At 40.9% G+C, this 23718-nt stretch overlaps 1 protein-coding gene and 1 long non-coding RNA gene across 2 annotated transcripts in view; one reads left to right on the top strand and one right to left on the bottom strand.

Moving 5' to 3' along the window:
• Positions 1-18971, bottom strand: part of CDHR1 (cadherin related family member 1) — a 92122-nt gene extending 73151 nt beyond the window's left edge. Inside the window, exons 1-4 of the mRNA XM_052677794.1 lie at positions 18582-18971; positions 15714-15776; positions 8201-13866; positions 7117-7276 (exon numbers count right to left, since the gene is read on the bottom strand). Coding sequence (XP_052533754.1) covers positions 7117-7201 — 85 coding nt within the window. The 5' untranslated portion in view covers positions 7202-7276; positions 8201-13866; positions 15714-15776; positions 18582-18971. The remainder of the gene's footprint in view (positions 1-7116; positions 7277-8200; positions 13867-15713; positions 15777-18581) is intronic.
• LOC128078020 (uncharacterized) overlaps positions 1-23718 on the top strand; it is a 173673-nt gene that overhangs the window by 145303 nt on the left and 4652 nt on the right. The window lies entirely within an intron of this gene.

Consider the following 23718-nt stretch of genomic DNA (forward strand, 5'->3'; position numbering starts at 1 on the left):
GAGTGCCATGTTCCCATTTGTGCTCCTGGCTCCATTATCGAAGAAATAGGGGGCATAATTTGCCTGAACTGCAATTAAAACAGAAGGCACAGAAAAACACATCATTGGTGGCAGTTACGTAGCTGTTAGCCGACTCTCAGTAAACACGAGCTCCGTTGGGAATACTACGAGGGCACAACATATCCATTGCTGCAGTGCACTTTCAGGGTTCTATCTGCACGGGCACTTTCAATACACTCGCTTCTACCTGCTACTCTGTGTTCACACAGCAGCCAACGAAGAAGAAGAGCATGTAAAAAAACATCGAGGGAACCAAAGCAAGCAGCAGGACCTCTCTAAGAAGTCTCAGTCAGCTCTGGGCAAAACATTAACCCTCCTGGCAATGCCCACACGCGTCTCACTGAGCTGCACACGCAGATCTGAAGCTCCCGGTGCCTCAGCACCTCTCCCAATGCTCTGAACACATTCTGCCCTAACATTATGCCTACTGCATGAGCAATTAGCCAGAATTAAATTGTTACTTACTTCCTGCCAGACAACAGCAGAGTTTGAGAAAAGAAAAACAATAAACAGGTTAGAAGTGTGTGAGTTCTTAACAGCCTATCTGAAACAAATCCATGTAAGCACAGAGGGCAACAACTGCACAGGGGTCAGCAGTTGGCAGGGAAAGTATTTCAGTATGACATTACACATTGTTAAAGATTACCACGGGATTTAAGGTTATGCTGTACCCTCCTATATTCTTATTTAAAGGTATAGTTGAACTCACCCAGACAAACGTGCACTAAACTGAGAAATAAGGAGGGGATGAAATGCCTTATATGTTTCATCCCACTGCAGAAGGGGACAATTTCTTCTCTGTTTCAAGGATTTTAATTGTTTTTCTCTGAAATGTCCAGGAAAGCGTCCTTCAGGCTGATGCAGTGGAGAAATGTACAAGAGGCAGTAACAGATGCTAAGATGTTAAGCAGATGACACGTCTTAATTTCTAAGGAATTTAAAGAATCTCCTTCCTACCACGTAATTAGAACATTTACTTTGCAGGGAGCTGTGGAACTCATTTCTCAGGTAAGATGTGGAGGAAGCAGTGCACCTCTCACAAGTTCAGCTGCCATGTTTGCACTGTCCAAACGTGAAAAATCAGAGAAAAGGTGAATCTGAAGGTTGCTTTCTTTCTGATGTCTCTAATTCCCTAAGCCCATCCCTCTGCTTCTAAGAACTGGGAGAGGCTTCTTTTTGTTTCAGTTATAGAAATTACAATCAACTATAAAGGAAGAAAATCTAACACAAGCAGCAAAGAGTAAATACTGTTGTTACTGGTTTAAAGGAAACAAACCGCATTTATGATGGCAGAAAATACTTAAAATTGCACACCAGAAATACAGAATTTTCTTTTTTCTTCTTGTTTTCCTGTTAGTTTGAACAGTTATTAAATTCTTAAATGCATACATTTCTGGAAACATCTTACATTCAGCAAGCAATTTTTAACCAACTCATTATAAATGTGGAAAAATTTTAAAAATAGCTTTTCTTTCTTGCTTTGGTTCTCTATACATAAAACTTGCCCGCTTTAATTAGATCTACATTTATCATACAGTAAATTATAGAGCTAAAAAGCAGCCGGTGTGGGAAGTTGATGACCAAGTTTTTGGCTGCTGGAAGGAGCTCCCCCACAAAGAGTGTTAGGCTGTTTGGACGTAACCCGAGGCAAAGCACTTGTCCTTTAAGCACGCCTTCATGGTGTTTTGCTTCTGCTTTTTGACTAACAACGCGCGTGAAAAAAGCGTTGGAAGAATTAACGAAAGAGTTCCCCCTTGCGGTGCTTTTAACGCACCAGAAGCGACTGCAGCTCGGTGGCCAATGATACAAAGAAGCATGGAGCAGGAAGCAGCTCTGGATTTGGCAACGGGGGACATTTTTGGCATTTGTACACCTTCAGATTCCACTGGACCTGCAGTATGCCTGTGGGGACTCCTTTGCCCCCTGAACGAATCAACTGTGGTGTTCCCAGAAAAGAGCACTGTGGATAGTGTCAGCAAAACTCACCATCCATAGGGGAACTTCTCAGAGAGTCGCAAAGAGAGAAAAAGCTTGGAAAGTCTCCAGCGCAGATAGGATGGACTCATGAAGGTATGGCTCACTGGTGAATAATAGCTATGACAGGACAGAAGCAAACCCTGGCTCAAGGAGGCACTAAATTACCGCCTGACAGAAGCTGAAAAATTTAAACCAGGTGAAACATTCCTCTGCCTTATGTCAACTTGCTCTTCTTACAGCTTCCACTGAAGAGACCACACCCATGGCGTGACCCATTGTGACTACTCTTACACAGCAATGCTGGCAAAAGCATGGCATCAAACCAATGTTTGGCTGTAGCAACACCCTGCAATGCTCAGGGGACAAGGCATTCGAATTCACAATACAAGGATCCAGTGCTGAAAACTGTGCAGGAGAGAATGCACGTACAGAAGGCAGATATCAGTTTAAGCCCCATTAGAGATTTAAGCATGTCATCATTGTTAACAATAATACTGAACCACAGATAAAATAACAAAACACACTTGCCTGGTACCCAGGAAGAAACACAAATAGCACCTGAACTTCCACTTGCTGCCTCTTCAGCCCACAGTTTTTAGAACACTTCTTTCTGCAGCCTTTTCCTAAGAAAAGGGAGGGTAAGCCCTGCAAAGCTATTGGCTGTCAGCTCATTTGGCTGCACCCCAGGGATCTCAATCCCTAGGGCCCACATCTCCGGGAAGCAAAATGTCTCACTCTGAATTTCAAGGAGGCTGAGCTCTTAATCCCCACAGAGTTTTAAAACCCAGCTGATGTGCTTCCATGCACGCGCAGGTGATACAGCTGGGGAGCAGCATTCAAGCAAAACATTTTTTCAGTCAGCAAATACTCTTGCTTTAAAGCTAGCAGAATTCATGAAACCAGGCTGATTTTGATGGGAAGAGAAATGGCAGTAGGGGGTTTCAGGACAGCGATGTTTGTAGGAGTGGCAGAATCCCACTCTCTACAGAATAAATCCTATAGAATTAAATTTCCATTTCATAAATTTATTTTAAGTGTACTGAATGGCAAGAAACAAAATACAAGAGTCCCTCTTGGCCAGAAGCCAAGAACCCACCAGCACCAAACTCTACCCAAGCTAAGGGCAAAGCACCTGGAGATAAAAGCTGCTTTCCCATGGAGGTAGCCTTGCCACCTGGGAGCAATGCCCTCGCTGACACCATCCTGACAGCACCCACTTGGCATCTGCGTGTGAAGTTCTCACCAAACTGCATTTCCACCAGGCTTTAGATGCTTGCACGTGGAGTTTAAAAGTGAGAGGAAATTAAAATTAAAGAAAATAAGTAATTACGCTCCACTGCTCAGCTTTTCTTTATATTAACTGTGCACAGTCTTCATATTTTATGCCTGCCTCCATTTGAGCTAAAGCCTCCTTTGTTTTAGTCTCCAGACAGTTTTGCTAAGTAATGAAATTCCCATTTGTGCCATAACTGCTCCAGCTCCTTTTTCCTATGCTCATCCTCCTACGCTGGTTGCATACACTATTAAGTGCTACCTCAGGGCAGAACATTCTGCATTTGTTATATGTACATGTGCGTAAATAAATTCAACGCTACCAGTACTGCACACTTTATATAAACCTCAGCGTGTGAAGAAAGAGCCCAAATTACTCTTGCTTTCCCTCTCTAAATCAGCTGCAAAGAGGAGCAGTGGGAGCAATCAGCCATTTCTGGAGGCATTTTGCAGAGAACGATTCACTCAGAATTGCTTGGTTCAACAGCCACGAAGGAAAGAAATGGAGGCTAAGCCATTTTCCAGACCCTTCTTGAAATTCTCCCTATTTTCGAGTATTCAGGTGCAACTTGGGAGTGCTTATTTACCACTGAAGGCAAAGGAAGGGGAGAAGGGTGGTCCACCGACATGCAGCAGTAATGCGGACACTCCGACAGCCCCAAACCTGGCACAGCTGCAACCACAGCCACATAGTTTCTACTCCTCAAAATCAACCCCCAAAGAACAGAGAAATGACTCAGACTGCGGTACATCACCACTCTCCACAACACCCGTAACACAAGGGTAAAAACAATGGTGGTGAAAAAACTAGCAACACGCAATGACGTCTATTTCAGACAACTGTTTTTAGTCGTGATATTTCCATGTATCACCTTGAATCTGCCTACCACAGCACCAAAGCTTTTGGAGGGAATCTATGAGAATCTATGGGATTCTATGGAATCTGAGGGAATCTATGAGAAGCTCACTGGAATCCTTAGCACTGGACCCTGAGCAGTCTGATGGCAGTAGACCAAAGCTTCAAGTTCCTTTAGGTCCCCTCCACCATCCATCATCGTCAGTTTTCTTCCCAGCTGTAAGGTACTCACAGTACCATTTCATAATAACAATAGCAAAAAAGAAACAGCTGTGTGATAATAGGAGTTAGATCTAATCAGAGATATGTGCTTGAGACAGTGGCAACTCGATACTTCCCTGTTACCAGAACAAATAAATCACTTCCTCTATGAAGTTTATGTACCTCTCCACACTTGTTCCCGTCACTGGAAATGTGTAAAATTGTTAAAAACAATAGGGAATTTCTTGATAGTCTTGGAGCCAATAAACATCTCTTTCTTCTTCTCACAATGTTCCTGCTTTATTATGAATTGAATGAGCTTAATGCTTTTATGTCTGAAATAAATGCTTATCTCACAGTTACACCATTACACATGGAGGTCTAAGTTCAGTTTTCACCTCTGCCACAGTTTATGAATAATCAGCCTAAGTTAAGATAGCAACTGATTTTCATGACTTACAAATCTTCTGCAGCTCATAGAATAGAAGGATAAACAAAAGAGGAGGAAAATAACATTACCAGTGTGCTCTACAGAAAGCATTACTGTACTATTTGGTTTGAGTTTAAAGAACAAACAGCATGAGTCTATACTCAGCTGTCTACACTCCTTTTTATATTACAATTTCACTAAACAGCTGTGCTAAACATCAGTAATACACAGAGTGGGAAAACCCTTGACAAAACTGGTAACTCAACTAATGCAAGAAGATGCCAATTCCCCTCAAAAGACACAAGAATAGCATTCTTCATCTTTGAGAAGAAAATGATAGTTTTAGAGAAACAACTACAAGCACCTTACAACAAGCATTATGTCAATTTGATCCTTCTTGAAGCGTCCTATTTTGGACAACAAAATGAAAGCACTCAGAATGGCTGATTACTTTTGAATCCTTTTTGTCCTTACACAAAGTTTGGGGGAAAAAAAAAAAAAAACAAACAAAAAAACCAACAAACCACTAATTAAACTTGCACATAAATTGCAGTTTCCTTGTGAAAGAAGCAGTACATTCACTTGTTTAACAAGGAAGTTGAACTAGATCATGAGTGTCCAACCTTTTGGATTGCCTCAGCTGCACTGAGCGAAGAATTGCCTTAGGCCACATTTTGAATGTATAATATAGTTACATATACAAGTAACAAAACTTTTTTTAATACATTTTTTGTTAAAACATAAAAAAGGAGGACAACAAAACCATAAAATGACTGAGATATATGACCTTGTTTTTTTAAAGCTAATACATCAATGTCTGGTTCAATGGCAGTGGTTGCAATTCTCAGTGAGCTCTCAAGGTGTACATCAGAGATTTTGTATGAAACTTTTCCTTTCTTCACCCTTGAAAAGAACTGTTCAAACATACGGATCACCAAAAACCTGTGACATGAACAAAGTGTTCTAATGCAATGGAAGGTATAGTGGTGACAGCAGAGCAGCAAGGTCCCAGGCTACAGCAAGCAAGGACTTGCTCAAATGCAACAACTATAGATACAGACATAGATTAAAGAACCTGCTTACCTTTGGAAGGCTTCAGATAGGCAGGGATCTCCACTGGGATACCCTTCCTTCCACTGTCAGCCCTTAAATGAGGTCTGGGAAGGGGTGGATCCTGGCTCCAGCCCCCCCCCTCAATCACTCAGTGGCATTGTGTGCACCTGAGCTCCCCCGGGTTGACCCTGCCTTCCCGCCAGGTGCTCCATCATTGGTTCAGGTCACGACCTTGCATTTCTGCTACAGGTGTGATTGTGAAGAAAGGTTATTTCTCTTTGGTAAGAGAGGGCTTGTAAAAGTCTGTTAGTATAATAAATTAATAAAAGGAAAATACTTCTGATATGTATAATTGAAAAACAAACAAAGAAAACTCCTAAAACTGGAAGTCTACCTACAATTAAACCTCTACTTGTGTTCAGTGCTACTGAAAAGGCAGAAGGAAGCAAAAAGTTTTGTTTCAGTAACTGCCAGCAACACGTTCTTGTGAGGTTACGTTCCAGAACCCAGAGGAACAACTTCGTTGTTCTAGCATACACAGAGGGAAACCAGGATATGGAAGTAAGTATGGTCAAAATTTCAAAAGGCTCAAAAAAATAACAGATTTATTTGTCCCTAACTCCTCAAATTGTCTGATACAGTTGAGTCAGACCAGAACCTTCTCTAGCTGGGAACTATTTAAAATGTCAAACTCTATAGAAACATCTAAATGAAACTAATTTTTATTCTCTGTGGGCCCAACTTGCTGGACATCTGCTAATATTTCTGCTTGGCACTGTACGAAATGACTCACTGTTCTGCATCAGGAACCAACAAAATCTCCCAGGCAGCAGTGCAAACACGAGGTAATGTCCTGCAAAGAGAAAGTACTCATGCCTCCCTAGGACAAAGAAGGTAGTCTTAAAAAGAGAGTAATACTATTCTGTGTGATCAGACAGCCTGCAGTTTTACATACCGCAGTACAGTTAATGCCATGCTGTAGTTTTATACAATGCTGTCATGAGGCAACCACAGCAGTGAGATCGTATCTCCAAACAAACTAAGAACCGACAATGGAAGGAAAACAGAGGGAGAGCAGCCACAAATATTACTGATTTGTTTCCAGGGCAACTTTCAAACAGATGTCAAAATGCTTCCCAACAAACTTTTTTTTTTTTTCCTTCCCCCCACCCCAGATAGGTAAATTCAGGCATAACGAGACCATCCCCTAGAAAAAAATGCCAATCTGCAACACAAAACTTTTAGAGCACTTGCCAGCATGACTTACCACAAATTACAGTCATTAGCAGTAGGTGGTCATGGAGTAGGTTCGGGGAATTCCTGGGATGAAGCAACAATTCCCACTGCTTCATCTCAGATGTGGTTCTTCCTCATTACAGCCTGCTATAGGGTGTTTATGATACTTGAAGAAATGGTGCTGCAGGTAACTGGGGCATGGAGAAATTTTAACGTGTCTGGTAAGTAATTGAAATTCCTGTTAAGCCATTTCATTAGCTTAGAAGCTCTCTAAGGCTACTGAAAAGTCAATTCACAATTCAGTAAATGCAGTCTGTTAAAAGCTACATATTGCTGTCCTCATTTTGTTTCGACAGGGACACAAGAATAAACAGACACTAAAATATTCAGGTACATTTAGATAGCCCGTATACACTTCAGCAGCATGGTCACTACAATATGTGATGCCATGGAGCATGACACAGATTTGTGTGAAGGATGCCACTTAGCAGCAGACAGACAGTCCAAGCTATTTATGAAAGAATAACAACTGTTCATTTTGCCTGCAAAAATTGTACATGTATCTCAGAGTTTGTGAGAGTGGGGTATGAATAATAAATGAATCAAGATTTTATCATTCACTTGGTATGGCTGTGAAAAACAAGAGAAAATGAAACAAAAAATAAGAGATCTTGTCAATGTAGAATAAGGAAACGTTCTTGTTTGCCCTGTAAATTTGATGGGTGGCGTGCATGCCATGGACATTACTGTATAGATGGCCTGTTTACAAGGCAATGGTATGACTTGTTGAATCAGAGGATGCATGAAAATTACATATATTTATTTTATTGGCATATATAAGTAAAATCAGCTTTTTAGTAGAGGAAATGGACAAATACGAAGATCACAGGTAAACTACGCCCCTGACTGGAGATCAGCTTTAGACCACACGAGCAATTCAGCCACAGCACATGATGCAGTCTCTGGTTTTTACTCAGGTAAATGCGTGGCACCATGGTTGCTGATAGTTCTTTCCACAACTTCTGTAGCTGAGAATGCAGATATGTGCCTTCACTGTTCTCAGTGGGGAATCCCACGGATCAATTACACTCAACACTATGTGTCAAGGTACTTACCTTGTTAGGATTTTGAAGATCTAACTGGCTGGAGAACACCTCAGTCTTCACCTTGGATTGCTGTAATGAGAGGCAATCCTTACACCAAAGTTCATCCTTAATCTGAAAGTTCTGAATGCAAGATACATTTCAATAATTTTTCTATCCATAACACGAGATCTAAAAACTTGGCTTTGAAGTAATTTACCTTACCTCAAAAACACATGGGACTATCACTCTGTTCCCACATAAACTTTTGGTAACTGCCACTGGAGAAATTTCTACGCAGTCAACAGTCCTCTAAATACACTAGTTTTCATGATTTTCAAAGCAAGCTGTTTACACTGGATAAAGCCCACAGACAGGCTCTTCGCCTCACACACCTTTAAGTACTTTATCTCAAAGTACCACAGTTATTGAATTTTTCTCTCTCTCTCTTTTTTTTTTTTTTTAACAACCCGTTAGTAGATTTGATAGGACTATATAGTGAGAATCTCAACTACAGGTGCCAATTTGAGAACTGAATGGATTTCACTTCTCAGACTTCAGGATCTTTTCTCCAATCTAGTCAGTCTTCACCTAACTCAATAGAAATATGGGGGATTTCAAACATCAAAGGTGGAAATTACAAGGCCATATTAATATTATTAATATTAACCACGTATGTAATCCTTTCCCAGACATAACTTGAGCTCAGGTATTTTCTGTTTCATCTCATCATCCACTCATCCAAATGCTTTCACAGAAGCAAGCAGCCTAAGTATATACTTAACCAAGACAAAGGAAAATGCTTGTTTGTTTAACCTTAGTACAATCAAACAACTTCAAGACAAGAACCCAGTGACAACAACCATTATTCATTGTTTCCCATATAATCAAAAGTTAGCAACTGAAAGGTTCTTAAGTTGAAGGGAATGTTTTATAGAGGCACTTGTGGACCCTACTGAATATCCATCCCATTCAGAAACTTGTTTCAAAACATCTGATTGCTTCTCTGATCAGATGGACTTCTTCACACTGTTTTTGCATGAAATCATCTTTCTTGCCAGGCAGATGCAAACAAGTTTTAGCTCTGCTCAGTGAGCACACCGCATAGCCAGCACTGACTATGACATAGGGCTCTTCAGTGAGACAAATGGGAAGTTTTGACTCAAAAAACCACCTAGCAAAGATGGTAATATCCAGTGCACTGTGGCTGTAGGATCCAATTATAAGAGCATGCCACAGACATCTTATTTCCAGAAACCAAGGGAAGATGAATTGGCTACAACTTACCACATAGCACTCCCTGGGAATGTGCCTTTTTGTCCCTTGGGTTGAGATCAGTGCTAATGACCAAACAACACTGGAGAAATGAGGAGAACAGCTCTCTTCTGCCACTGACAGACATTGTGTCACCTTGCTTGTCAGCTGAGAGAAACCCTACTGCTGTTTCGCTTTCAGACTTGGACATCTTATTAACCAGGGTCTATTAGTGCTTTGAGTGTGTTAAGCATATCACAATTGTGTAAGCTACACTGTTAGAAGGCTGCATGTGTGGTCTAGTTTTAGAGACTTGATCACAATCACTCGCTGAACAGGCACGTTGTGCACAAAAGCTTTCAAATGTTTGGGCTGGTATTTCTCCCATACAAGGCTTAAACCCTCTCCTGCAAGCATCTGTGCTGCACTGCTAGCAGTGACTCACTTGCTCTCCAGCAAACGCGCCGCATGCAGTTTGAGCCTGACATCAACTGGGCTTGGTTTGACAGCTTCTTGCAATTGCAGAGGTTTTTGGGAGCGTGCAAGAAGACAGGCAAGTAGTGCCCAGTTTAGGATCTCTCAAGGCATCAAGTGACCTGATTTCTCTGATCAGGCTTTCAGAGGCTGACTAGATGGCATTGAGACAGTAATGTGCTTATGTTACTGCAAATCTCTGGCCTCTGTCATTCCCTCGTTGAGTACCAGCCTGAAAATGTGGAATTAAATCCCCTATGCCTGATGACACTCACAGCAGGGCCTCTGAGGCAAAGTGGCAGCTGAAGGGCTGAATGATGACTCGGACAAATGCACATCCAGATAACTTTTCCAGCAGATTTCACCAGTGACACACTGAAAACACAAGTAATTTGGGGGAAATTCTCCCAAGCCTATACACCTACTCCAAGATGAAAATATGAAATATGATGAGACAGCTGGGTGCTAGAAAGCAACTTAGTCATCCAGTGCCCACCAGAAGCCTTATAATGCTGAATTGCTGCTGGGAACTGAAGTCACGCACGAGTCAGAACCAACATGCCTGCACATGTTACTTAATGTAGGGCTAAGGAGCTCTTTTTTCTCCCCACCATCATCTAAACAAATACTTAATTCTGCAGAGAAAACAGCAGAGACAACTGCTCAGATCTAATGAGGGAAAAATTCATCCATTTGATGCCAAAAAAAAAAGATTGACTTGTGAAGCAATTTTCCTCTCAGCTTCAACTAAGGAGAGAAGAAAGTCACAGCTAAATTTTAGCTGGATTCTTCTCAAAATGAACTTTGGTCAAACATAGATAGAATTCAATCTCCATTCACCATCTGGCAATGCTGCTGTATCTGTCTGGTAGGTCAGTTAGCAGCAAAACTGGACAGAAGAGGATCAGGCAACGTGTCTCTAGACTCAATCTTCTGAACACTCAAATCACGAAGAACCTTCCACTCAGCTTCAGCAAGAGCATACAGATCTGCAAGACCAAGAAGTCATGCCTCTGCTTTCATGCTTCACCTGACTAATCATTTATAATGATGTTACCTATGCAGGATTTTGTTTTTTCTTAGAAAATACAATCATAGGAAGCTGCCATAGTAGCCCATACTTTGGATTAACAGAACTTCTGCAGAGCTAAAATCCTGAAAGCAGCTACACCCAGACCCTCGAATGAGGTGTAGGCCAGAGTCAAGACGGCTGAGGGTTCAACGGCAAGAATCCCCAATACACCTCTGAGATTATTATTTGTACAAAGAATATGTAGCTTTGAGACTTGTGGTACAGAGTTTGTAGGAAAAAAACAACAAACTGCTTGTGCTCTAACAGCCTCTCTCAGCAGCAACCATTTCTCTGTGCCCCTGATGGGTCACATCCGTAGTAGCATATAAAAGACCAATTTGGTGTCAGCTGATGGTATTAATCTCAGAACAAGTGGACAATATCAGACTAGGATCCAACATGTATTCTGGGAGGCATAGAGATACATCAAAAATATCTTTATTGGAACTTGAAAGCTCTACAGTCTTCATGCCTGACAGCCAGGTGCACACAAAAATGCAGGATACAAAGAAATGCATGTGTGAGCTTGGGCACGCTGAATTTATTGCTTCGTGTAAGCATGCCGACTGTGGATTTTGCAAAGCCACTGAGTAAATATGTTTCTCCTCAGGTAAAGCCAAAAAAATAAATATGGAAATAAAGGAAACAAAATGAAGAACAGGTGCCTATAAGGTGAAGCTGCGATCAGGAGGTAACTCTGTTCTACCACATAAGGAAAATAGTTCAAGAAGTAGAAGTCCGATTTCAAGGTGAGGAATCACCTTCGGGAAGATGATAGATGACCTCTTGGATACTGGTAGGCCAGGCAAAAACCATATTTGAGCAGCAGTCATCACAGTCAGAGCTGAAATAGCTTGAGGAGTCCTGCTTTAGTTTGTTCAGTCAAAACCAAGGCCTCACTGACATGACATATTTATATATTTGAAGAGCCCTTAACCCTAGGTTGAGGCTAGTCTGAGAAGCCAGGTGAATAAAAATACCCAAGTGCCTTGGTGATGTCTAGAGACCTCCAGCATTTCTCTAATTATGCTGATGGTCTTGGGCAACTTCTTTTGCTACCAGAAACAACGCTGCCTGAAAAAGGACCAGAGCGTGGATCCTGCTGTTAGGAGGACAAAAAGAAAAATCTCATAGCATTTTGCAAACATAAAACAAATGGCCTTAACTCACGTTGTTAGAGAGCACAACCCCTCATAGCTGTTACTAACGCTTTGCATGGGGCTGTAAACACATTGCCACATTTTAGAGATAAAACCACAGCTGAAAACATGTCATATCCAAAACAGTTACTACATCACTGCTATTGCTGACACCTTTTGTGACGTACAAAACCAAAATAAAGCTAACCATGTTTGCTCAGTGGTCAGCGTAACTACTGAACACAGCTTTTCCATCAACCTTGGCTCAGATCCTGCGAGGACCAGAGGATCCTTTTCATCCTTGATATGAAAACACCATGTGTGGTCAGCTCACAGCTAGGAAGCTGAGGGTCAGATCTACCTGAACTCAAAAAACAATAAAGTGCAGTAATAGCAATTGCTCAGCACAATATAAACGTTGACAATAAGAGAGCATGGCCAGATCTGAGTGCCCGTTAACTTCTCTCTGGGGAAACACTACTGCCTGGGTGGGTTACAATAGGCATCTAACCACCCCTACACAGCTACCCCAGATTAATGAAGGGCACAGAGACCATTTCTATCATCCTGGAAATTACCTTAGGGAAACCGCAGTTTTCCTTCTGCTGAAGGTAAAATTACTACTGGCAAATTTCAATTTGCCCAAGAGCGGAAAAGCTTTCCAATGCACCTTGTATTCACTAGAGGGAAAGCCAAGCTCATAAACCTCCAAACAATTCTTGTTTGAGGACTCACCCCAGGCACAGAAATAACAGCACAGACAGGAGACAGGTAGAAAAGGACAAGAGATACCTGAGTGAAAACTCCAGTGGTGATGACATCAGACAACTTCTGTTTCTCTCTTTAGCACTCAGGCAATATTCATATCATTTGTTTAATATCACACTTCAGTGAGTTCTGTTTACTGAAGTGATCACACAGATCAGGTGCTTGAACAGAATAACTGCCTTCTGGCTTCAGAAGGAGAAGATTTAATCTGATTAACCTCAACATCCTTTCAGTATATTTAATAACCACCTGATGACATGCTTCTGGGAAGCGAAAGAACAGCCCCCATGCTTTTGAAGCCCAGTTTGTCCCCCAGAGGAGATACTGAAGTGTTTAGAACTGTATTTGAATCTAGTCCTCTGCAACTATTTTAAAACAGCCTGCTTATCTAGCTTCTCAGCCCCTTCTAAATCATAAGCTCATTTTCACTTGCTAGAACTCCACTTACGAGTGGATTTCGAGCAGTGAGAACAAATGTTGCAGGAACAAGTCTGTCCTAGCTACAAGCAGAATCCTTTTGTCAATAAGAAATTACTCAGATAAAATGTTGAATACACCCATATGTATATATAGCGATAACCAGAAACAATAACATCAGCCTTTTCCCATCCAGAAATGCAAACCAAAGCATTTTGTTCAGCCTTCTTCTTTCGCTTGCTTGCAGAGCTAACTCCCTGTTTGGTTAAGAGGAACATGCAACAGATAAAGTCTAGTAGCAGCCAGGCAACTCTGCCTGGCTTCTCAGCTGCCAAGTTAATGATAACAAGATGAAACCTGAGGGAATACATAAATATTGACCAAAGTAGCAGGCATTCATGCACTATTTGCAAAAAGAGGACCCTCAACCAAGTAAAGCACTGGGACATGCGGGCAGACAGATGCTCCGTCTGCTCATTTTAGCTGTGGAAGAGGTCCGGGAGCGAAGACAGGGCCTGGTGCAGCACAGGGCTTGCATTTCCTTATTTGCATTGGAGTCATTTTGGAACGCGAACCTGTAAGATGGAGACAGAAAGGAGAGAGAATGGTAAGATTTTTAATCTGAAGTGCTCGCAACAACACAAAATATTCATACCTGAAACTGAACTGTTAACATGGCCTGTCTTAAGTTACCTGAAAACAAAAAGGATGAGACAGCAATACGTTTTCTTCATGGCTTTGCTGGAGATTACCCATTTCATTCAGCACAGGGGGGATAAAATAGGAAGGGTTGGAGGCACCAGCTAAAGGAAAACTGCAGAGAAATACAAGGATTTCCACATAGGTCACCTAACTACAAAGAGGAATGAAGGATTCCAAGTATTTTCTCACTGGAAATGAATTTGCAGGGAAATTCAATATCAGTAGTTCCATGAGGAAAAATTGAAAGAAAAAGAAAAGGCTATTGATCATATTCTGTGTCTTTAAAGTTTACTGAAACTTATTAGCTGTCCATTTTAATGCATTTAGAAACATACAATTTCAAATATTGTTACTTTAGGGAGCAAACCTAATTATTATTATTTTCACTCATATATCTATTCATGGCTTACTTCTTTTACCCGTGTCTTATTGAAGCTAATGACATTATGGAAATAAAGAAAGAACCAGTTTGGGCTGAGATTAGAAAAGGTACTGAGCAACTGTAGTAAGGATAAACGAAAATGTACAAGATTGTTTAGTGAGACAACAGTGTAATGCACTGAAGCATATAGTTGTAGAAAAATCTAATCAGTGCCTTACTGATTTTTTTCTGAGGAAAGGAACTCTTTCTGATTCTTTCTGGAGGAAGTGGAACCTTCCTTTTGCTATCCAAAATAACCCAATTAGAACAAGGAAATCAGACATAATTCTTCCATCATCCATCTGGATGAGAAGACAACCTTCATCTTTCTCTCACTTTTCATCTGCTTGTGCCAAGTGAATAGAGCCATTTGCAGGCTTGTTCAACTACAGTGTTTTCAGTCAACAAAAAGGTACAGACAGGATATAACAAGTCCACAGATACAAGCATTTGATCACCATTTCACAGCAAGGCACCAGTCAGTCAAAAAATAAGCCAAAAAAACTCATTCCAAACACAATTACATTCAGTTTTCTGAAAGGATAAAATCACCATCCAGAATACTATAGAAAGGCAACAAAATGTCTTGTCCTCACTCCGAAGGCTGTGATTTTTGGCATTTCCCCTCAGAACAAACGATCTCAGAAGACTAGAGGGTGGCCCTCCTCTTCTACCTATGCTTGCAGGGAACACATTTGGCTAGAGATGGCCTTGAAATTCTCAAATGCAAGTACACTTGTACTTGAGAAGTCCAAAGACATTCTTACTTAGGGCAAATCCAGCTTCACACAATTCTTAGTCCAAACAGCATTGCAAGATTCAAAATTTGAGCTTTTTGTAATTAACAGAATTATGCTTCAGGGTCAATCTCTCAAGACATGGAGATGTATTCACCCACAGATAGTCACAGAATGGAGCAAGGCAAAGACACCATAAAATTGCACTTTTGTAGTCCCTGTTCTTGTCAACAAGGAACCATGCTATGATTTTATACTTCCTACCTTCAAAACAGCAGCACAGCCTTCCACAATGCATGAATTGATACAACACTTTATGCTTAGATCAGGCTATTACCTTTCTTCCAAAATGTTTGACACAGTGAGCATCGAACAGAAGCTTTTCTAGTCTTATTTCTTCAATTCCAAATGCTGAAGCATCACGTGATCAAGAAAACAGCATCTCATTTGTACAACAAAGGTAATTCTTGCATGGCAAACTCTGTTAAACCATGTGATTTTATCTTTAAGTCTTATCTTCTTAAGCATTATCTAATTGCTACAATAAAAATGCAGATATTACCTTTATGCACTCTTCTGTTGATTTTGGCCAGTTTTAAACAGCAGCCTTTTTTAACATTCCGACCTAAGAGTGAAAAAATCATACATTGTCAAGGGAAAAAAAAGATGCAGAGTACATGCACAAAATGTGTTAGAGTTCATAGACATGTTGATTACATTATTTACCATTAAAGTCCTTGAAGAAGAGAGAGACCTTTGAAACAAAGGATCACCACAACTGATTTTTACATTTGTTCACACCTTGTTCCTAGCACAGAGCAGGAATTAATTCATCATCTTCTATCATTACTAGTAGACACAATATGCCAGATACAATGTGAGGATTTTTACCTTTAGAAGGTCACACATTAGCAGGCAACATGACCAGCAAATTCCAGCTGCCTTAATGTAAAACAAACAAACAAACAAAGCTCTGGTTTTTTTTACAGCTACATCACCTAAGGAAAGGATAGAAGACATCCAAGAGGACAAATAGAGCATCTTTGGGTCCACACGCACAGAAGTACAGAATAAATTGTTTTGAACAGGCAAAGCCATTTAGTCACTCCCTGCCTAATAGACCTAAGTGAGCTGCTGATCGTGCTTGAATGCTTGGTACAGAGCTGGAGAGAATAGGGAGAATAAAGGTTGACAGGGTAGCAAGCAAAGCTACAGAGCAGAGGTGGAACACAAAGGATGGAGGTTGGTTGAATTCTCAACAGCAAAGTCTCCCACATGCTCAGCGATCCCAGAAATCCCTGTGGCACAGTTCTACAGCCAAGGCAAGTGGTGGTGGCTGTTCTAGCATCCAAGAGGCTTGAGAAGTCACATTACCACTGTTTCATTCTGATCTAACGTTTTACGTAAAATGTAACCAATTTGTATACCCAGGCACTTTCACCGCAGCTGGAATGAGTAACACTGCACTGGAACTACAGTCAGAAGTGAGCAGATAGCTGCAGTTCATTCTAGACTGCTCTTCAATACCACTGCATCAGTTGCACTTAAGCACGCTCACATGCTTACACGACCCAGAAACCTCAAGCACGTTACTTAGGAGGAATCTTGCTGATCAGTGTGCTTGTGGATCATTACGGATAAGGAAGAGCATCCTACAAAAATTCTTCTGTCTCTTTTGATCCTAGGAAGTATGAACTTCCTTGGATGCACACTATTGGGAAGGAACATTAATACAGGGCAGCTCTCTACTTACGTCTTATCGGGTACTGCTGTTGCTTCTGCTATGCTCCTGAAGACAAATCTAGACACACTCCAGCTTCCTTTGACCTAAGGCACACTTATAAAAACACACCCCAGCATTCAGTCACCCTCACCATAACTCTGGCTGACATATCTACCTCTCAGATCAGCTCTGTTAAAGGAGAAAACTGGGCAACTCGCTTTACTACTTTTGAGGAACAGCTTCTGCATGTTTCTCCACGCTCGTGTGCACACATAAAATGATTTTTATGAGCTTTCTAGAACGCATGAAGCATGAAAAATCTGCTGCTTTTGATGGCTGGACACTTATTTGGCTTTCCTTATCTTATAGTCATTCACTACATTCTGTCTAAAAAATAAACACCATGGAACAATACAGAATCACAAGGTTAGAAACGACCTGCAAGATCATCTAGTCCAACCAACCACCCATTCCTATTGGTACCACAAGCTACTAAACCACATCTCGTAGCTCCTCATCCAGGCGCCTCTTGAACACTGCCAGGGATGGCGACTCCGCCACCTCCCTGGGCAGCCATTCCAGTGCCTGACCACTCTTTGAGAGAAGTTTCTTCTAATATCCAACCTAAACCTCCTCTGGTACAACTTCTGGCCGTTTCCTCGGGTCCTACTATTTGCCTGAGAGAAGAGGCCAGACCCTTTTGCACCACAACCTCCTTTCAGGAAGTTGTAGAGTGCAATGAGGTCTCCCCTGAGCCTCCTCTTCTCCAGACTGAACAACCCCAGCTCCCTCAGCCGCTCCTCATAAGGTTTGTGCTCCAGACCCCTCACCAGTTTTGTTGCCCTTCTCTGGACACGTTCCAGGGCCTCAATGTCTTTCTTGCAGCGAGGGGCCCAACGGTAGGTCTCAGACCTTTACAACATCAAAGATCAAATCTGAAGAGGTAACCAGGAGTTCTAAGTGTGACATTCTTCAGTTTCAAAATCCTACTAAACATTTTACCTCGCAAAGCCAGAATGGCATCTACAGATATGTTCTGTGGACAAAGAAACCCCTTTTAAGGTCTAAAGCACTCTGAAATTGCGTGCTTTGGAATACTACAAAGTGGTAAATGAGTGCCATAAAGTAATGTAGCTATTAAATTATGCAATATCAGCACCAAAGAAAAAAACTGAGACTGACTGATGGTCAGGAGAGCTACCGTCACCTGTCTCATGCTCTGATCAGACCTTCCCATTTACTCCAGTTCTGTTCCATACTCCCCTCATTCCACAAGTGTAAAGATGCCTTCCACCAATTTTCTTCCCTACTTGGGCAATGTGCAACTCTTACAATGTTAGATAGTTGTCTACTGGAAAAAAATATAACAAGGACCTCTTTTCAGGGCTGCAGACGGGGAGTGGGTTTCAGAACACAGATGAGGGTTGACAACTCTACACAGTGTGCAACAGGCAGCAAAGAAAAAAACCACCATGCAAAGCATGCAAAGATATTTGGCAGCTCTAAATTCTTCCCTAAATGTGTCGTCTTTTCCTCCCCGATTGCCAAGCTCTGTTTGTTTCCTCTAATTAAAATCAACAAACAATCAGAGAATGAGCAATTTTTTTTTTTTTTTTTTTTTTTTTTTTTTTTTTTTTTTTTTAAGTTTCAAGAGAGAAGCACAAGAGAAGAAGGGAAACAGTCGTCTTAGAAAAATATATACTGTACCTTCTGCAGTAAAGGCACTGAGGCACAAAAGGAAGACAAACAGAAAGCCACAGAGCACCAGGAGCTTCATCCTCCCAACAAGTCAGGAGGTGTCTTCTAGGAGGCTGAGGAGCGTTTTGGTTTGCCTCCAGCATAGCTTCGCGTTTTTTTATAATGTTGATCAGACCTGTCTTGAGATTGGGTGGAGATTTGGCCTTTGTATTGCACTTTAGGGTATGGAAACAAACAGCCCTTCCTCCTACGAGAAACAATTTACTCATAAATCAGGCAGCAGTTAGCTGCTTTAGCGAAAGCACTACCAGTTAAGAGAGTGCCTGGTTTTGAGTTTCAGAGCACGGAAGGATGCTCCAATGCAGAGTGCTTGTCCTGTGGCTCACAGCAGCTCCTTGGTGAAAGCCTTTGGAAGGACAGAGCACAGCTGAAATGAAGGGAGCTGAAACTGAAGAGCCACACCGAACCTGGAGGAACTAAATCAAAGCAACTCCAACGTGGTGTCAACATAATTAACAAGACAGATGGCTATGCAGCATATTTCTGAGTTTATCATTAACTTCTTGGTATCTAATATACTCGGTTAATTAAGACTCTCACAGAGATTCCAGTTAACGATCAAGATTAGGAAGTCCATCAAATTCAACAAAGTATCAAAGTTCAGAGAACGCATGTTTAAAAAGCCTTTCGAGAAAGGATCAGCTGCAGTTGAGTCTCTTAAACGAGGCAGTGTAGGTCTGATGGCACCTTGTTCTCACAGCTTATTCTGAAATGACTTAGATCTGCTGTGAGCTGAGCAGCCGCCTGGGCTACACCCACAAGCTGCCTGGACTTGGAACTGCAGCAGGACATATGGGTGCACTGTGGTGCACCTGCACATTCATCCCTCTTCTCTCAACCCTGAACTTCAAAAAGTTCCATATTCCAGATTCTCAAATTAGGTTGCTTCTTGTGCTGGATCAATAGCTTTCCAAATCAGTGTCAGTCTGTTAGCCTACCAGCTTTAGCACACAAAGGTTTTCTATACCTTAACACCTTACAGTATCCAAGTATTGCGAGGGTTGATAATTTGTCCATCTTTTCTACTAAGGCTGACATTACCAAGCCTTTCAGATAAAAATCACAAACAGTATTTGCTACACAAAGCATTCTCTTCCAAGTGCTTTACAAACAGCCCTTCCTTACCACAGCCACATCTCAATCCCTCATGTGACTAAGACTCTCAAAGTACTTTTCTATTACAGTCAGTGACACAGAAATATGAATGGGACAACAGAACTTTGATCTATGTTTATGATGTTAGGCTCATAAATAGTTTAAACATATGGATGAAAGCCTTGATCTCGCACTTTAAGAGCCAACAACACTTCTGCATGTCAGTATAGAATGGATCCTTTAATTTGCATCACTACATACGCAGAGGAACAGGCAAAAACCATACACTGATCATGATTGAAAAAGTTTTCCAAAAGGTGTATTACTTTGTGTTGTGGAGAAGAAGGACAGTTACTTTACTGGTAAAAAGTTAGTTCTGTGACTGAGCGTAACTATATATAGTTATACATATATATATATATATACATATATATATATATATAGTTATATATATAGGTACTAATAGGTAGTAACCACGTGAACAAGATATTTCAATGGTAACCCAGAAAACAGCTACTGTTTGCAACTGAAATACGTAAAATCTCTAAAGACAAAGAATTGAAATTCTTAATTGTTACCTACCCTGAACATGCTAAAACCATTTACACCCCGAAGCAATTTTAAATTCACCAGCAACGTGGTTACTTCTGAAACACACACAAGATCTCCTCACGCTTCTCTGTTAACAAAAAACTCTCATTTTTCTTCCCCAGAGAGATGATGGCATTTCAGCTCTGCCTTTTAAAACTGCCTCACCCAACTGGCTTCCTTCCTTAAACAAAGTATAAATAAAAAAAAAACACCTCATAAAAGGCACATATTAACTCAAACCTAGTAAGACTTTATACCCCAAGAATCTTTCATGTCTACAGAACTGAATAACACCATTGCCTCCTCTTTCAGTGTGCACAATAAGAAATAAAAGTTGAATATAGAAGGGGAAAGTAACTAAGTAATAAGGGATATGTATTGTATAACAGAACCTTGTCACATTATGGCTGTTGACATCCCCAGCTACGTTCATCTAAGTGAGCTGGAAGGGCACTGGAATGTTGAATGCAATACAGCTGCTACCAACACCCACCACAAGAAAAGGAATCATTTTTCTTAAATACTTACAAAACAACATTGGCAACAGGAGTGCTTAAAAATAATTATTCTCCTAAATACAGATGACTAGATTGTAATTTTACCACCCACTGCAAGCAAGATAAGTATGCATTGCTTGGATACCTCACTTGCTTTCTGCTTGAAAGAAGCAGGTTGCTACTAGGTCTCCTCTGTTGAGCAATCCAAGCCTTCCAGCTGCTGTCATGGGAAATAAGGATAATAGGTGTGTTTGCCTCATCTCTGACTGCTCAAATACATTACCGTGAGGAAACCATGCAGATAGCAGCAAGCTGTGATGTCCGCTTCCAGCCTGCTTTTCTATTTCTCATTCTGAGTTTGGAGAAGCCAAACAAACCACTTCCTTAAAAGCCATCAAATCAAGATAGAGCAAAAGACTTGGCCAGGTAAGTTTGAAGTACTGCCCATAGGCACCCAGCTCTGCTTGCTACAAAGAGAGGCTGCCACCATCTCTGCAACTTTGGTTAACTCAAAAGCAAATAGGAGGATGCTGTCTGCAACGTGGTTTTGGTCCTCCCATCGAACATGGAGGATCTCTGCTCCAGAGCACAGTAGAACAGTTGACTTCTGGATTTTCTCCAGCATCTTTCTCTTCTCTCATCTATTCCAGTGAAAACACATGGTGTGGTGCAAGACAAATTATCCTTGGCCTTATAGGTTTTGATTTATAGTCTTAGCTTCACACCTTTGCCACTGCTGATGGCAGTGTCTCCTATTCAGATAGCACATCTGTACCAGCAATTATGCTCATTTCAATTAGCTTTTTAAGTATCTTCTCACTTAGAGACTGGAGACTCACTTGGACTGTCCCCCTGCCTCTTTGCACGATTCCAATCATTCTTTTCCTTCCTTTTTGGTACTAACAGGCCCTGTGTTTGTTCTGTACATGTGAAGGATGCCCATATACTTCAGAGTGACAGGACTGGAAGGACAAAAAAAAAAAAACAAACCTGTTTTGTACAAAAGAAAGTTGATATCTATTAAATAATTTGTTAATCCCTTGCTTTTCAAAGGAGTCTCTGGTATGACGCCTATATTAATGGACACTACAGCTATGGCAAGAACTGAGCCTGTAATAAAAGCAGCATCTCATCATAGACTGAGACTACAGTACCTCATCTCCATGTACTACGGAAAACGTCCATTTAAAGGCCTTCAAGTCATTAAAAATCATAATTTTAGTGTATTAATCTCGTTTCATATTTGTACATATTAATTTCCTAAGGAGAGGTTAATCATAATGGGTTGGTATAACCATAACCGTTGTATTAGTTTTCACAAAATAAGGCCTTTGCCTAGAACCAGCTATAACTGTTGGTGCAAATGCTTCCAGAATTTACAGAGCTCACTACGTGCTTACTCACCTTTCAGCAGCTGTGACATTGGTTTACCAAACTTACCTAATGAAAAAGTAGTAAAATAAGATATTCCCTTATAATTTTTTGCAAGATTTCCCTGCTTTTAACCCCTCCACATTCAGCTGGCAGTTTCCTCCATTCCCCTGGTACTCACAGATCTCTTGCTAGTGTTGCAGTACAATGATTACTCTGCCTGTTAGCTCTGCTCTTCCTTCTTCTCTCCATTGCCAACATCTTGTGCAGGTGATTGTTATCCATTACTCCACAAGGATAAACACCTGCCTTCATCACAAGGGTTTATTTTAGTTCCTTGCAATATTTTTCCCAGCTGCTCCCTCTCAAATGATGGAATAGTGGAGCAAGGGTGCTCTTCACCTAGCTGGTACTTTTCTTCACGGCCTTATGGCCATGAGCACGCTGCCTTTCCCCACAGTGTTTCAAGTAGGTCTGCTTTATACCATAATTTAAGTCAGCAGCTGCACCATCTTTGCACTTAAAAATTTGAAATGGACTCATTTTGGGAGAAGAATAATGCACTTAAATAACCCTTCCACGTAGTATTTAAGGAAGAATTGGATTTTTATTTCAGCACTCAGTTGCAGCAGCTTTCATCGCTACAAGGTACAGATGTGCTCTTACAACAACTTATAAGAGCTCTTCTTATGGGAAACTGAGTACATCAGTCTGTGGCAGTTCTTAGTAAGGATGGCTGTTCAGACCTGCAGCCCCGTGCTGGAATTCCAGCTGCTACAAAGCCAAAAAACCCAGCAGCAGGAGGTCCCCGGATTAGTCATTAACCCACCATTTGCCAACCTCACTCCAGTAGTGAAGAATAGCCAATGGCAGCAGAAGTGACCCACTCTAGAAATATAATTCTCTCACCCACATATTCTCTCGCTGTGTCTTAGAGTGCTGACCTTAAGATTTAAGCATCTTTCCTTTCAGATTCTACTTTCAGAGATAGACGAATGGGAAGAGGGTCAGAAAGACATAATATTTTTGCTGATTTCTTCATTCCTACTTTAAATGCTGTTTGATTCGTTTTTGTAGACACCCATATTAAGCTTCTGAACAATTATTTACCTCAGAAGCATTCTCAAGAATGAAGCTGTAACTAAAAAATAGTGTTTTTCTTTTTATTTGTTAATTTTTGTTTATTAAAAAAAAAAAATCAACAGAACATAAATTCAACCTTTTAACACATTGTGTTGCCACTTCTTACTAGCAGGCTTACAAAAAATAATTGTTGCAAACTGTTTTTAAGTTTTAATTTCATAAGAAAATAGCATGACAACACTGTCATCCTGGATTTGGTCAACAAGGAATCTGCCAGGGACTGGAGAAAAATAGAGCTTCTGACCACTAGCAGGAAAAAAAAACAGAAAAAAAAACCCCAAAAAAACAAAACCAGCATTAAATACTTCACTGGAAAATCTTTAAGACTTAGGTAACATTCACAAAATATCCTAAATATACAGTATACAAATTATATGGGAGTCTAGGTA

The sequence above is a fragment of the Tympanuchus pallidicinctus genome, unplaced genomic scaffold (genome assembly GCF_026119805.1).
Source record: "Tympanuchus pallidicinctus isolate F22 unplaced genomic scaffold, pur_lepc_1.0 scaffold16, whole genome shotgun sequence".
Classification (NCBI taxonomy): Eukaryota; Metazoa; Chordata; class Aves; order Galliformes; family Phasianidae; genus Tympanuchus; species Tympanuchus pallidicinctus.